The sequence below is a fragment of the Squalius cephalus genome, assembly GCF_949319135.1.
Source record: "Squalius cephalus genome assembly, chromosome: 3".
Classification (NCBI taxonomy): Eukaryota; Metazoa; Chordata; class Actinopteri; order Cypriniformes; family Leuciscidae; genus Squalius; species Squalius cephalus.
The window spans coordinates 33,970,532-33,986,885 of NC_137124.1; the positions used below are offsets into that span (position 1 = coordinate 33,970,532).

Genomic DNA, 16,354 nt, shown 5'->3' on the forward strand with positions numbered 1-16,354 from the left:
ATCAACTTAATGCAACCTTTGCTGAATAAAAGTATTATTATTATTATTATTTTAATTCATGCTGACCCCAAACTTTTGAACAGTAGTGTATAGATATTCTTATCATCCTTGAGAGTGTAAACATCACACTGTTTCACACAGGAAAACACTGATTATTCATTATCAAGAATGACCAACACCGTTCTCATAGCTAATGAATCAGTAACCAGTTGACTAGGCAAATTTACCCAGTGTGCGCAAGGGAAGTCAGAGCTAGCCTCAAGGGAAAACAAAGATTTTTGAAAAGTCTTGTTTTCAGTCAGTATACCAGAACTAAGAGCACACATTCACTCTGTGTGAACCCACAGTGTTTTTTAAGAAGACTTGCTCTAGATTTTGTAGTGAAGCCGAAAGATACTCTGCTAATGTCATACTCGTTTCTGCACTGTGATGGACAGGCTCGGTATGTATTATATTTATTTTGTTCCTATGTGGAACAAAGTTTTCTGTTCCAAATATTTGACTAAATCTATAATACCATAAATTATTTCTTACTGTTTTTGTAATACTTTATAGTTGGTTGGTTGAGAATAAAGGGGGAAAGAAACGTTCAGTGGGAAACTGTATATATCTCACAACAATATAATTATATATTAATGTGAGACAAAAGATCTGCTCAATGTTGCCTTTATTTCATACGGTGTCGCACGTCCTGATTTTTCCGAGTTATGCGCATTCCTGGGTCAACATATTTTGTCAGAACATTTAGTCTTATCCAGTAATCCCTAAAATCAGAGGGAAATTGTATAGATGAATGACACTGATGTAGGAGCACCAAACCCTGGTTGTAAGCCTAAACTTGACAAAAACTGTAAACTTGTCCCTCAAATCTGATTGGTATTTTGTTCCAGTATCAACAAAGATGTTGATCCAGGTTGCACTTGGTGAAATCAGGTTCTGTGTAGAGTGTCAACAGGAAAATGAGAGAAGGAGAACATGACCAGGACATGACCCAGATCAGACTCAAGCCTGGGTATCATTGATCCTCGCACATCCTCAGCATGTGCACAATCCACTGCACCACAACTCTAGCTTATTTTATTCTTATTGTATTGTAGTTCTCTAATATTATTTTGCTGTATCATTGCTTTTGTGCCACATCCTAAAATGAGAAGATACAAAGTGTTGAGTTGATTTGAGGTTAATGAGTGATCTGGTGTAAACAGAACAGGACAGTTAGTAACAGGAAGTTGGTGCACCACATGAAGTTCTCGAACAGTGATGTGTCAGATCCACCTGTCTACTTTCACACAGCTATAAAAACCTGGAAATGGCCTGGTGTGAACTGACATAGCAGTCTGTAATGTTGCAAGGCTGAGCTATGAAAAAGAAAGTTCCTTCTTTGCACACTTTTGCTTTAACAGACCTCCATTCAGAAGCTCCGTCCACTTACACCCTCCAGCAGGGTCCCAGCATTGCTCTATTTTTTACATGTTCATTTTCCTTCTCAAAGGCCAAAATCACACTGCACATGCAGACCAATGCCGGCAGTCACCAGATTACGGCACGTCACTTTCTTAGACATTGTAAGTCCGATTCATCGAGTACAACCTCAGACAGACTCCGACAGGGATAACACACTAATCCGTCAAAACATAACCAAGTGTCTGTTGCCTTTTGTCAGCGCAGTGTGAATTTGCCTTAAAGGTTCTTGTATTTCTTTTGGCTTATTCAAATTTTCAAATACATAATGCTGTTTGTTCTTTAGTATCTCTGCTGCTGTTATTAAGGTGTTCAAGGGGGAGGAACTACAGCCGAATGAGCTGTACTCCTTGAGTCAAAATACCAGGTATGAACACTTGATGAAGTCACATTTAAAAATGCGTAATAACTACATTAAGCAGTTGTTTGCTTTCATCCATGCAGGTGGCTTCTAAGGGCGGACATGGGCTTCTTTATCAAAGAGTATTTCCAGGTGTCAGTTCCCAAAACCATGATGTTTTTTTGTTTTTTTTTCTGGTTAAAAATAAAATAAATGGATTACTGGTAGAAGAAAAACATGCTGATATTGCTTCACTTGATTGATTGCAGAATCAGATTTTGACCAAAGGTCTATCAATCATTTTGGATGAGATTCAAAAGCATGAAGGTGAGACTCTAGTGGATCTACTGTGTGTGCATGAGTGTTTATCATGAAACAGACCTTTAACGTGATCCTTTTTTTCCCCCTAGGAGAGTCTGGAGAGAGACAGCTTTTTGTTTTGGCCCAGGTGTGGGACAGATTTTTCTCTGAGATTCTGCCTACTTTACAGGCTATTTTATATCCTCTGCAGGTAAATCTGTTTGTGAGCTTGGCCTTCCCTGTCTAGAAAATATGTTCCAACACTTAGGCGAGGTCGGAATTGGAAACATCAAATGTGTCCGGTTGCACATGTCACAGATTAACCTGAAATGAGTTTCACCTTTTAAACTTTAAATCCAGATTCATGAGAAGCTGTAAGGGTATTATATACAATACCGTTCAAAAGTTTGGGGGCTGTAAGATTTTGTTTAAATGTTTTTGAAAGAAAACATGAATTTTGTGTCTGTGTGTGTAATTTAGTCACATATGCAAGTGATTTACTCGCAATGAAGAGGGTCTGTAGTATAGTGTTTTGCTGTAATAAACATGCAAGATGTTATCCAAGGTCGTAATGTCTTTGATTGACCATCAGTTATTTTGACATATTTATTTTGAGCACAGTTAGATCACCGAGGCAGACCAGTAATATGGCCTTTTTATACATGTCGATACATGTCTTAGTTGTGCATCTGTGAAGTTTGAAGCTAGAAATGGAAAGTGTTTTACAGTCCTCCATCTCGTGGGCTGACGACGACTACTGGATGTTGTGGTACAAAGTGATTGACTGGGGAGATTCCACGCCTGATGAAATTTGGGAGAAGTTGGGGAATTTTTTTTTTTTTTTTTGGAAGGTTGTTATGCTGCTGCTATGAATGTGTGTCCTGTGTGGGCATTCACAGATCAGGTAGAGAGCCTTTCAGTTGCTGCAGTTGATCCTGTGTGATAATGATATCTGTGATAGGATAAACTCATGCTGCAGGTAAAACAGTCAGCCGCCAGATCATCTTCTCTGCGCCTGAAGACCTGCTGATCCCCAATATTGTACTGTTAGAATAAAGAATTTAGAATGTAAAGAAACAGGAAGTATTACATCTACTTTAAAGAAGGATTCTAAATAGTGTTTAGGCAAACTTCCTGTTTAGTTATATACTGTGGTATATTTTGATTTTGCATGAAATGTATTCAGTGTCTTTCTCTTTGTATGCAGGGGCAGGAGTTGACAGTGAGACAGATGACTCTCCTCGGCTTTAGAGATCTGGTCCTAATGAAGCTTTCTCTGGGTGACCTGCTGTGCAAGAATCAGTCTCTCATCCCAGCATCCATCACACAGATGCTCCTTGTGCTACAGGTGAATGTTAACTGCAAACCCATGCTGAAAAGCCATCTGTATAACCATCTCTATTATTCATGTCTGTTCTTATGTATGTGTAGGGAATTCAGGAATCAAGAGGCCCTACAAAGGAATACTGCCAGCTTGAAAGTCTGGTGGCGCTAGTGGTCACACCCTATCTACGGAACTGCAGGCACACAAGTAGGAAAACCAACATTGATTCATTGTAGTTCACTAGAAGTGCTAAAATGCTAACTCGTTTCTGGGCTTTGGCCAACAAAAATACAACATCCCTGCAGCACTCTAATGTGAAAGCATTTTGAGATGGCAACAAAATAGATTAGTTGCCATCTCAATATGCTTTCACAGTAGAGTGCTGCAGGGATGTTGTATTTTTGTATAAATTTATAGTAATATAGCGAATAGTAATATGGCTATAGTAATATGGCGAATGTAGTACATCTGTATTTTATTCATACAACATAGAACATTGTTTTTTTAGCAATTGCAGTGTAATTACTTAAAAGTAAAAATACCTATTCAAGAGAGTGAGATTTCAGATGAAGCCATTGTATTCATTCAGATTTGTAAAGCTGAATCAACGATTCACAGAAAAGATCTAACTCGAAAAATGAATTCATTCAGTGATGTTTCAGTATTATATATATATATATAGCTTATATTATAAAAATATTATATATATTTTATTTTATTAGCTTTTATGTTTATATTTTCAGTTTATTTAATTTTAGTTTTAGTAATGTTATATGCTTTTGTGATTTTATTTCTAATTTGCTTTATCTTTATTTCAGTTTTAAACATTTTAGTACTTTAAAATAACTTTATTTCAATTGTTGCTATGGCAACATTTCTGAAAATCTTTTTTTTTTTGTAAAGATTTTCAATCTTCTCACACAAAACTATCACATGACTTCTGAAGTCCATGTTTTACTCATTTTGCATTCACTTTCATTATGTGTTAAAGAGTGTCCCATGGTATTTTTTTTTTTTATTATTACATTTTGTGTTCCATGTAATGAAGTCTTACAGGTTTGGGATCATGGGATATGAAGATGAGTAAATAAATAAGATAGTTTAACCCAGAATGAAAATGATCTCTTTAAAGCAAACAGACTTTACCTTTGGCTACAAATCTGTGACTTTCTCACATTCCTCTAGGCTGCACTGAAGTTGAACAAAGCACTACAAGAGCACACCCGAGTCATCCTGAGATAAGGATAACTCATTACATCTCTGAAAGCTCTTTGCTGTCCCCTGTATTAGAGCAGGAAGGGGAGGTGTACCTAGAGCGAGTGGGGAACCTACGCCGCCACAGCGTGACAAATGCTCATTCTGACATTCAGCTGCTCACTGTTACTAGCAGAATGTATTCTGGGATGGACGACCGCTGTGAGACCATAGATTGACTAGAAGAACACATCTCTGAAATCTGCCACGTTATGAAAGCATCTGTGGGGACTAAAAATGCACAGGAAAGACAGAAAACAGGACATTAACAATAATTTATAAAGACACATTTGAGCACTGAATATTTTGATGAAAAAAAGAACATAATATGAAGAAGGATTTTTGTCAGATTTCCAGTGTCAATACAATTATCAGATTAACTTGCATACATTAGTCCATCTGATTAAAGAAAATAAACTTATTTTGTCAATGATGTTCAATGAAGCAAGTAGAACATTCACACATGTAAGCAATATTGGACACAAATTAAGTAAAGTAACTGGTGCCATCTGCATTAAAGGTGCGATCACATTTACTGTCGTTTTGCAAATTTTCCAGTTACTTCAATACAACTCCACGCAATTGAAAATTTCGCGCGAGACCAGAATAATCCCCAGGCAGTTCAAATTCATCACGTGGATTTGCGGCCTTGGCCATCAACTTGTGCTTAATCCATTGCTACACTACTGACAAGACCATTTTTGTCAAAACTTCACTAACGTGATCGCACCTTAAAGGAGTAGTTCACTTTAAAGTGAAAATGACCCCATGATTTACTCACCCTCAAGCCATCCTAGGTGTATGTGACTTTCTTCTTTCAGACGAATACAATCGGAGTTATATTAATAAACACCTCGACGCTTCCAAGCTTTATAATGGCAGTGGATTGCAACCATCAGATTGAATTAAAAAAAAAGTGCATCCATCCATTATGTAAGAACTCCACACGGCTCTGGCGGGTTAATAAAGGTCTTCTGAAGCAAAGCGATGAGTTTGTGTAAGAAAAATATTCATATTTAAAACTTTATAAAGTAAAATAACTAGCTTCCGGCTATCCACTGCCATTATAAAGCTCGGAAGTGTCAGGGTGTTTATTAATATAACTTCGATTGTATTCATCTGAAAGAAGAAAGTCATATACACCTAGGGTGGCTTGAGGGTGAGTAAATCATGGGGTAATTTTCATTTTAAAGTGAACTACTCTAAGTATATGCACATTTTGAAGTTGTTAAATGAAGTTGATGCACCAGATTCAGTAGAGCCACAGTAAACAGTGCTGCTCTGTACTATTGATGCTTCGAATCGTCAGATCTTGTCAAATCAATGAAAATGATATATTTTATGAAAAAAGAGCAAAAACATTTTATTTAAACTCAAATCACTTACTGTTGCGTTGGTCGGTAAGGCAGCAAAAATGAGCAGTTGAATGTAGTTGTGTGAAATTAATTTGTGGAAACTAACACTTAGCATAAGCAGCACCATTACACTACAATGTTTTACACCCTTTAGCTTGGTTGACAGGACATTCAGTGAAATTGCTAATCATAGAGAAGTTTGTCGATTGATTGCACTGCACTATAATGTTTTGCGAAACATTTGTATATAAAACATTTTTCACCACAGACAGACATTGCGAGTTATGCAACCATCATTACTTAGCCTGGAAATAAAAGTCTAAAAAAAGGTTCAGCTGGTATTTTCTTCGTTTCAGCAGAGTGTCTATGAGAACTTTAGAATGCAGGAGGCGATGTAGGAACTCAAAGTGAAGGTTCTGGGCCCCGGGGTTGGACCCCCTCCCTCCTGAGGCTAGCATCGAATCGAGGGGTGACCTCGCAGCGCACCAACAGCACGTCCTCTTTCACAAACCCACGCTGCCGCAACGCCTGTAGGTGCAGGAAAGTAACATAGCCGAAACCCTTGGGGTTGCGTTGCACGGTGGGCCTCTGGAACGCCTGTAGGTCTGGCTTGGTCTCCATCACTTCCACATGGTGCTGGCCCTCGACCTGGTCCAACACTGCCAGTCGGATCGTACCCTGGAAGGGCCAGGAGAGCTGGCTGTCAAACTCACCCTGCATAGTGTGCACGAAAAGCGAGATGTAGTTGGAACAGCGAGGGGCGCTGGGGGTTTGCAGATGCAGTCGGAGGCAGAGTTTGTACCCCGGCCGGCCCGTGTAAAAAGGTGGGCTGTGGAGGACTATGGGCTGACCAGCCTCCTGGTTGCGCAGGTGGATTGAGAAGTTCTCCAAGCGCCACACGTAGATGCCTTGGTACTGCTGGGCTTCCAGCTCTCGGGTGGCCTCTTCCAGTGAGCTCAGCTTCCGGCGTAGTTCGGTGACCTGGTTTTTCTGTGTTTCATTGTGGATGCACAGCTCCCGGATCTGTTGGTCTTGACGCACCAGCCGACCCTCCAGCTCCAAGACAGTCTCCCGCAGGTTTATCAGCTCCTGTTTGCACTGGCAAGAATCTGCCGCCCGGGAAGAGGCACCACGTTCGTCTGACGAAGAGTGGGCGGAAACCGACGGCATTAGGCAGCCATTGAGAGTTTGGCTACGCAGAAACTCGGCCATGTAGCGCATGTGCATCTGTGTAAATTCCTGCATGTGCTGGGCAAGTTCATTTCTCGGCATCTGCAATACATTTCCAAAGAATTAAAAAGGTTTTTAAAGTTTGCCGTCGGAAAGATTTTTTTAAAAGAAACCTCTTCTGCTCAACAAGGCTGCAATTATTTGAACAAAAATACAGTACAAAAAAGTAACATGAAATATTATTACAATCTAAAATAACTGATTTCCATTTTAATATACATTTTAATTTCTTCATAAAGAATTATAATATGTTGATCTGGTGCTCAAGAAACATTTATTATGATCAATGTTGTAAACAGTTGTGCTGCTTACTATTTTGGTGGAAAGTAAACTGATATAAATTTTTTCAGGCATCTTTGATAAATAGACCAGTGAGCTCAGCTCAGTATCTATTTGAAATAGAAATGTGTTATACAACAGGAATCTCATTGCCCACCTTTTCACGACAACCAAAAGTGCTGAAAGTACAGGCTACAGGAGCTTTCAGACAGTCTGTGTCACAGTGCAATGCCAACTGAAAACAATAAGAACAGATTCATTCAGCTTTATAGTTCCATTATGTATAATTGTAGGTATCAAACAGAGTCAATTACTGTTGTGCCTCAGGTAAAGTGCATATTAGTGACAAATCCTCTGACACACCTGATCCCGAATAAGCTCCATTTCGCAATATTCACACACTGTATTGGCGAAAGGACAAATCTGTTCATGAATCTACACAAAAGGAAAAAAAGTTTTAGACAACTAATGTTACACAGTGTTGTTATGGTTAAATGAATAGGCTAAAACTAGCATAACAATTAATTACAGCTAAATATACATTTTAAAAAACAAAAACTATTAAATGTCAAAAAGCACATACAATTACTAAAACAAACTAAAATTTAATTAAAATGAACTGAAAAATATACAAATAAAAGCTAATCCAAAGTATTAATACTTCAATAGTATATAAATAATACTAACACAACAATGATGTTAGATGAGAAAAAAAAAAAAATTAATAGAATACCAACATTTTTAATCCCTGCTTATGGATCTACTTTCAAAACAATTTTACGCCAGTCTAAAAATATCCAGTATGTGAAGAGGAATTAAATGTGTTCACCTGTTTGTTAGCATACACAAAACTCCCTGCGCAGGCAGGGCAGGTCATGAGCCGCTGTAAGCACTGCTGGCTCTTGTGTTCATCCAGATGGCTCTTACGAACAGACTCCAGACACTGAGGGCATGGTGCTGTGGCAAACTTGCACTGAGACAAGTGTCTCTGAGGGAGAAAGAATGTAACAATTAAAAAAGTTGCCACCTGTTCATGACTGCTCACTAATGAGTTTGAAATGGCATTTATGAAAGGTCTTTCTCGAGTCGTCGATGCATAGCGTATCCATGAACTTTTTTAATAAATAACAAGATTTTAAGTCAGAATGTTAGGTTCTGCAACAGATTTTTTTTCTTGTATTTTTTTTAAAACCATATTTAAGAACCTGGGGCCAGATTCCTGAATTATTCTTAAGAAAGAAGTCAAAGGGGACCTTTTATGCAAAATGTACTTGTATTGTTTTTAAACATAATTATGTGTCCCCAGTGTGTTTACACAACCACCCTATTTTGGTATTAAAAAAAAAAATCCATTCATCCAGTGTTATTTTCCCCTTAAATCTGAAATAGTAACTCAAAATGAGCCTTTCAGGAATGTGCTCCAATGCGATGTCACATTGGAACAGGCCCCGCCCATGACCGGCTTAGCACCTCCCCTGAGTGAGCTGTACACAGTCCGCCATGTTTATCTCCTCGCCAGAGCATTTAACAGCAGCATTCAAGTAAGAAATGTATCCTTAATAAAGCTATTAAAGTTATTCAATCAAGAGCCGTGAGTGATTTTCTGTTTTTCTTTTATTGTTTAATTCATATTAACAGTATACAGCAGTCGGTAGTGTATATTACGCTGCTGTCACTTTAATACACAGATCTAATATACACAATGCAATTTTCTTACTTGATGTTTATGTTCTCTGACATTACCGACTGTGTTTGTGAACTTTGTGTTTTTAACATAACCTTGTGTGTATTTGACAGTTAAAGCGCAATAAGATGTGAAAGAGAACTTAGTTTAATACTCACGGATGTGTGCACTCAGAAAACCATATCAGAAATTTAGACTAATATGGCTTTAAAACGCATGCAGATATTAAACTTTTATGACGATGAAGAACTGCAATGACATGTGAGCATGTTCGCGATAGAGATAATCATCAAGACCAAACAAATATTTTGGAAAGCAGGATTGGGAGCAGCAGCTCATTTGCATTTAAAGATACATGCACGAAAACAGCATGTTTTTCCTTTCACTAAAAAAATTACAACATGGTATAATACATGATCTGTGGGGTATTTTGAGCTGAAACTTCACAGATAAATTCTGGGGACACCTGAGACTTATATTACATCTTGTAAAAAGGGGCATAATCGGTCCCCTTTATGAAATGTATTAAAGGTATAGCGGAGGATTTTCCCGAATTTTAGAAAAGAACCGCCCTCTCCACTTTTTAAAAAAAATGCACATGCGCAACACTCTACCTGCTCCCGAGAGGGAACGCCTATTAAACGTGTGCACGAGAGAGCATGCACGAGCTAATCATAACTCACATTAACTTTTACTAGCAGTGATTTTAAATGGATTTCTCCAAATAGCATGCCAAACTTTACCTGTCAAGAAACTTCGCGACTGAGGCATCAGTGGGAAGCCCAACCTGTGTTTTGAGCGCACGCCATCGTGTGAATCGTGTGCACGAGCACGTACGACGGCCTTACGTAAACACATCACCAGAATGATTGACACTTAGGAGGACCAATAGTCTTGATGATCCACCCGGAAAAAGAAAATCCTTCGCTATACCTTTAATAAAAAGATAACTTCTAATAAGTTCATAACAATGTTCCTAAGTGCAATTCTTGAAAAATTCACATTCTTGAAAAAGTCACGTTTTCTAATGTCCTGTGTATTTTAAATAATCATTTTTTAAGAGCCTGTCCCAAGATGGATTGGTCTGTTGCATTCATTCTGTTTGATTTTACTAGTTAATTTTAAATGGTCCTGTGGTGTGACTAATTCATTTTTAGTTGCAAGTGCAAATATTTAAAGTACATTTATGCATTTAATATACTTTTAACACCAAGTAGGGTATTCCTGCAATACTGAAGACTACAGTTTTTAGGACTGCTTTTTAGAAGCCTACTTTATTTTGTATGTACTATTTTATATCACTTACTATTCAATTCTGTATTTATATTATTAATTTTCAGGAATTATTTTAAGTTTTTTTTTTTATGTTGTTTATATGTCTATGTGGTGTTTTTAATATGCTTTAAGACAAACCATGTACAAATTCATAAATCAACACCATTGCTGAGTATTTTCTCCTTAAAACTGCTGTGAAAAAACGCAGTTTGAAATCGCCGGTATTTTTTACGTCACAAACTACCTTGTAACCAATCCCGTCAATGTGCCGGTTAGCATATCATTAACTATGACTACTCTGAAGCAGGGGAGTCTCAAGAGAAGCAAGGTTATCCTGGTATATTTTTCTGTTGATATGAAAAATCGTGTACATTTAGCAATATAGACAGTGAATTATGTATATGATCTATATAACGCTGTTATGATGAACTATATGCCTTTCTCCACTGACATTCTGAGTTGTTCAAAGCGTTTCTAAGGAAGAGTTTTAGAAGGCAACTGTCTGACTCTGAGATGGTGAACAGGAACATGGTTTATGTAACATTAACAGCACATTATTAGCTGTTTGATAACATGGTCAAGCAAAAGGCTTATCTTATTAATTACTGTTTTGTGTCCGACATTGTAGAGAGCGATACATAAAAGACATTACCATTTTGATACTTTGACGAGTTGACCGAGTGGATCTCTGAGATGGTGTGATTGAGAGGAGACAGGGCTAATTTGCATTTAAATGATCTGCATATACTAAGAGTTTTAAGTGATAAAAATATTAACTACAGGGAGACTTTAAATTTAATTGATATATTGTCCTAACCAACCCCTAACCCTAAACACAACCGTTGGTAAACCTCTTGATATATTTAACCTAATTTCAGTATATGAGCCCCTATATTCAGTTTTCTTGAAAATACTATTTTCAGTGTTTGTGTGAGACCTCAATTCATTAGCCATAGCGCAAGCATGGTGCTTTCCATCTGATGTGTGACCCACTTACAGTTCAGTGCTACAAACTAGTGTGTTTATTAGTACGTTAATAAATTTAAGTTTAAATTCAAGTTTAAAATGGCTGCTCCGGCTCTTATGTTCAGGGTTTCTGCAGGTATCTTCAGATTAAATCTAATGCTTTTTAATGATTTTTTAATGCCATTTTTTTATTTCTAATGCCATACATGACCCATGACTAACCACAGATATATATAAGTCCATATGTTTGTTAAATAAAAAAATTACTCCATTAATCAAAAAAATGTCTGTGATTAACCGTGATTAATGAATCGCAATTAAAAACACTTACATTTTTGTAGGTTTATATTTAGTTTATATATTTCTATAATGTATAAATTTCACAGTTAATCTCCAAATTAACGTAGAACCAACATAAAGACAGTATATGTCAAATACTTGTTTAATGGCATCTTTTTATGAATGAAGGTCAGTATCACTGATACTAATTACAGTTATTGATGTCTGGATAAAAATACTGATGTTTGAAAGATTAAAATTGAATGCTTTTTAATGTCATTTAAGGCCTTAATTTTCGCGAAATCCATTAATGCTTTTTAATGCCCCGCGGAAACCCTGTATGTTCTAAATAAAGTGGAAAGATGATAAAAAAAAAGAATAATTTCCATTGGTCGTCTTAGCATCTGTTTGTTAGAAGTTGGAGTCTCTGTTCGAGTAGAATTGGCTAGGTGGCGCTGTCACAAAACACTAGGGTCCTAGAAATGCAGTTAAACTACATCCTCTGGTACTGCAGGAGTACAGTATTGGTCAAACCAGCAGATTTACCTCCAGTTGGCGCAACTCCATTTTATCACTGCATCCTACATTAGGACATCTGATGGTGAGCGAGAGGATCTCTCGTTTGGCAAAGTTATCAGGGAAGAGCTGTTCCTCGAGCAGCACCTCATTGTCAACTGGACATTTTTGCCCCGTGTCCCTGCCAGGCAGAAGAAAGTATTTTTAATACTGTAAAGCCTGGCATATGGTCAGAAAAATCTGTTTTAAATAAATGGAGCAGTTTATAAAATCTTTAGACAAAAAAAAGGGTGTTTGCGTATTTGTTTTTTGTTGAGTATCATATTTGATACATCAGGCTTTATGGCTCATATAGTATATGGGAGAATATGGAGCTCAAATCTGAGGAGGAATAAACACCTCAATTTTACACAGAGGCACAAACTGAGCAAAAATACATTGCTTAGGGATATTTCACCCAAAAATTTAAATTCTGTCATTAATTACTCACCCTCATGTCGTACCAAACCCATAAGTATGCATGTTCACTGATCAATGTATATGTGAATAAAAGCAGCCTGTTCATCATATTGAGTGATCGTTTCTCTTCAGAAAATTTGGACTAATCCACTCAATTCATATGGATTAGGTTTACAATCTTTATGAACTTTTTGAAGCATCAAAGTGGTAGTTGCGTAGCTGTCTATGGAGGGACAGAAAGCTCTCAGATTTCATAAAAAAAAAAAAAAAAATTCTTCATTTGTGTTCCAAAGAGTCTTATGGGTTTGGAACGATGTGAGGGTGAGTAATTAATGACATAATTTTCATTTTTGGGTAAATTTTCCCTTTAAATAAGTTGCTTCAGTCAAGTAGGTGTTCATATTGAAATACTAACAATATAAAAATTGTTTTGTTTTCTTCATAAAGGATTCACAGCAAAAAGACATGTGAACCAAGACCTAATGCTGTACGTTTTTTTTAGAATCAAACTAAAATTACTTTTACTTACTAAAAAAGTATAAACTATCAATCAGACAAAAGAATGTAGTAGATTGTGTGCAACAGGTTTTGCAGCAAAGTTTTGGTCTGTTGATAATTTAGAGGCCTTAGCAATTTGCCTATCAAATATGATACAGTAGGCTTCACAGGGTCAATTTTGACAGTGACAAATACTGACCTGATGGACTTCCTGATGCACGAGTTGCAGAATCGATGTCCACATGGTGTCTGTACTGCCGAGCGGAGACCCATTAGACAGATGGGGCACTCATACTTGCTCTCTAGTGGAGGGTCAAACTCTACATCATAGCCTTGCTGGTCTGGGGGGATACTAGAAGAGACACTGATGGTGGAGGGGTTCTCTGTCGGGCTCAGATATGAATCTCTCTCTTTCTCCATGGCTAATGCACAACTGGGGTATTCGCCCTCACAGCAGCCATCATCGAAGCTGGACTTCTCCATGTCGTTGCAAGCCATCTGTAATCACATCAAGAGAGTGGTAGGCCTATATGTTGACGTGTGAAAATAATAGATAATCGTCCATACAACACATATAACTGCAAAACACAAATCTGGACCCCAAAATACATGGTGCTTTTCATATGATCTGGAAGTTACACTGAAATTGACCTCTAGGTTTTCAAAACATCGACATATGTATGCTATCTTAATTGCACAGAGGATGTGGTCAAAGAACAGATATTAGGTGGATTTCCGCTTTACTAATGCATAGAGGGAAGGCATGGGATGAGAAACTACAGGCCTACTGATGTATTCATCTTTAAACTACTGTTTCCTCACGAGCATGCTGGGCGGGGCTGATTTGTGGGAGAAACTTTTCTCTCTTAACAAGTGGAAAGGTACTTTTTTTAGTCCAAAATACCCACATTGTACAACGTAAAAGTAAAATGTACATCTGTAAAAGGTTAAACTTATCTTCCATCTAAATACTGAACTAAATTCAAAGTCAATACGAGTAAAAAGGCGAAATCAGCTAACCAGTCACAACCGACGGTTAACGTTAACTTATATCAGCAACTTTCCTGCCATCGCCTGTGAAACACACATTCTAACCTGACATTATAGTTGTTATAATACCACAAACGTCTTGCTATAACATATGATTCGATTGTAGATGACAATCTTCCGTAATAGTTTTAATTTACATACCCTGGCTCGGTCCGGCCTCGCTGTCTACTACAGCTTCCTGTATTGACTCCAAACATTCAGCGCATAAGCGAAACGTCACTGGCCCAAAACTCCCCTCGTGACTCTGATCCCAGACCTGCGCTCCTAACCGTATCCTCGCGAGAATCACCGCGATGTCGACGTCTCTGTTGGCCTCAGATCGGCGCTCGCTAGCTCATCCGATCGAGTTCAGTGACGGGATTTTACTGCTGTACTAAACTGAGTGGTGAAATCCACGAGATGGCGCGGTTACCTCTGATTCTAAAGCAGAGAAGTTATTCACCAAGGTGACAGCAGCGTCAGTAAATAACTCGCTTGAGACCATTACATCACTCTGCTATTTTGGTCAATTGTAAAAAAGAAAAAAGAATAAAAAAAGTAAAATTATTTGTGTGTAGGCTATTTAGTAAATGCTAGCTCATCATGATGCTATCCAAGAGTTGACTTGGCTGATAACTTAATTGAAAGGTAACACAGCTGACTGACCAATCACATGGCATTTTCTTAATCAGGTTAACCTCAAATTTGAATATGCTGTAGCCTATATTTGAATTAAAATTATAAAAAATTGAAAACCCTAACGATAGCCTATATACCCAACATAGGCTGTGTCCAAAAGGATGCAGCCTCTTTATTGGGACAAAGCTATTAGTTTACAGTCAATCATTATAGGCCTATTCTCATTGACAATCGGTTATTGGAGATAAAATACTAAGGTAAAAAAAAAGAGAGGACACGTGTTTAAAATGTCCATCACATACAAAATTATGTTTTGATAAACCATTTGTTAGTTGCAAGGGTTGTTTGGTTAGTATAGGCTATTTATTTGACAGAACACAATAGCCTGTATTAAATAGGAGAGCTGAAATTATCCACTCATTCTAATGTAAAAAATAAATATAAAAACTAATAAAATCAAGACAAAAACAAAGAAATTATTAAGCTATTCAAAAGTAAACTATGAAAGGTTGAGTGACAGAAAAATAGGAAGCAGTTAAAAAGGCAATGCAGCACTTGAGTTGCTACATCAATGGTCACATTCATATGTACTTATATTCTTGTTTTCTATGTATATTTACAGGACATTGTGGCAAATCTGTGATCAAAATTATGTTGCAGTTTTCCCAAATTGCACTTACCCACTCAAAACAAAACTGGAAGTCTGTTAAAAGAAAAGGTCTGTGTAAACATTTGCACAGATTTCTGTTTGAGCAAGAAGGCGTGCTCTGCATCCTGAGGCTGGTCAAAAAGGAGCCTTGTTATATGCAGGTTGTTGACCTTGCTGTTTATAAAATGTGCTTTTCATAAGTGACATAGAAGCTCAGTGTGACCCCCACCTACCCAAACTTTGACATACTATGTGGGCTGTGATCAGGCTACAAACAGACTGGCAAAAAATGACACAAGCCAATGCTCAGTCCTTAGAAAAAAAAAGAAAAAAAAAACCTGTGCTGACATCAGTTGTGAGGTATATCCGGAATAGTGACAATCCTAAATTGTGTAATTTTATATGGTCATACTAAAATGCCAGAGCAATCAAATAAACAATTATACATATATATTAAAAAATGAACAAATAGTTTTTCATAGCTAGAAAGCCAGAACAGACCCTTTGACACAGTGAACCACCAAATCCTCAGGTCCACCTTTAAATTGTGCGTCACAGAAACTGCACGTCTCTGATTTGAGTCCTACCTCACTGGCAGGAGTGACTACATTTCATAGGTGTTTCTTCAGCAACGAGCACTTTTGACGTGGTGGTATTTTGTCAACTTCATTAGCAATAGAATCGCCATTAGCTTGTAAAAATGTTGGTTTACTCATCAGACTTTAGATGCATATGTATGTGTGTGTGTATGTATGTATATATATATAGTTTTCATAAGTTTGAGATCAGAGCAATTTTTTTTCTATTTGGATATATT

General features: G+C 37.4%; 2 protein-coding genes across 4 annotated transcripts; one reads left to right on the forward strand and one right to left on the reverse strand.

Annotated features, from left to right (window-relative positions):
- Positions 1–1,243: 1,243 nt before the first annotated feature.
- LOC307155487 (proline-rich protein 5-like) lies at positions 1,244–4,858 on the forward strand (the record flags this gene model as incomplete). The annotated part of the gene is made up of 7 exons (XM_079866165.1): positions 1,244–1,828; positions 1,906–1,954; positions 2,071–2,128; positions 2,212–2,312; positions 3,309–3,449; positions 3,533–3,632; positions 4,611–4,858. Exons 2-7 carry the CDS (start codon positions 1,925–1,927, stop codon positions 4,856–4,858), a joined length of 678 nt encoding a protein of 225 aa, XP_079722291.1. The 5' UTR covers positions 1,244–1,828; positions 1,906–1,924.
- traf6 (TNF receptor-associated factor 6) lies at positions 4,449–14,496 on the reverse strand. Of its 3 annotated transcripts, none has more exons than XR_013820517.1 (8): positions 14,412–14,490; positions 13,420–13,718; positions 12,294–12,444; positions 8,373–8,531; positions 7,907–7,978; positions 7,701–7,778; positions 5,896–7,306; positions 4,449–5,426 (listed from the first exon to the last, which is right to left on the reverse strand). XR_013820517.1 is itself a non-coding variant. In XM_079866164.1 (7 exons), the coding sequence occupies exons 2-7, from the start codon at positions 13,716–13,718 to the stop codon at positions 6,437–6,439; spliced, it is 1,629 nt and encodes a 542-aa protein (XP_079722290.1). In that variant the 5' UTR covers positions 14,412–14,490; the 3' UTR covers positions 5,095–6,436. The 3 variants fall into 3 exon arrangements, 1 of the variants encoding a protein (XP_079722290.1); XR_013820518.1 differs by having other exon boundaries at positions 4,936–5,532; positions 5,784–7,306; positions 14,412–14,496; XM_079866164.1 differs by having other exon boundaries at positions 5,095–7,306.
- Between the last annotated feature and the right edge of the window lie 1,858 nt (positions 14,497–16,354).

Bases quoted from the DNA above. Each gene is read 5' to 3' on its own strand.
- traf6 (XM_079866164.1), bottom strand. From the start codon at position 13,718: ATGGCTTGCAACGACATGGAGAAGTCCAGCTTCGATGATGGCTGCTGT. The intron at 12,445-13,419 runs GTCAGTATTTGT...TCTGCCTGGCAG, and splicing joins TGCATCAGGAAGTCCATCAG to GGACACGGGGCAAAAATGTC. The intron at 8,532-12,293 runs GTAAATCTGCTG...TTTCTCCCTCAG, and splicing joins TGGAGTTGCGCCAACTGGAG to AGACACTTGTCTCAGTGCAA.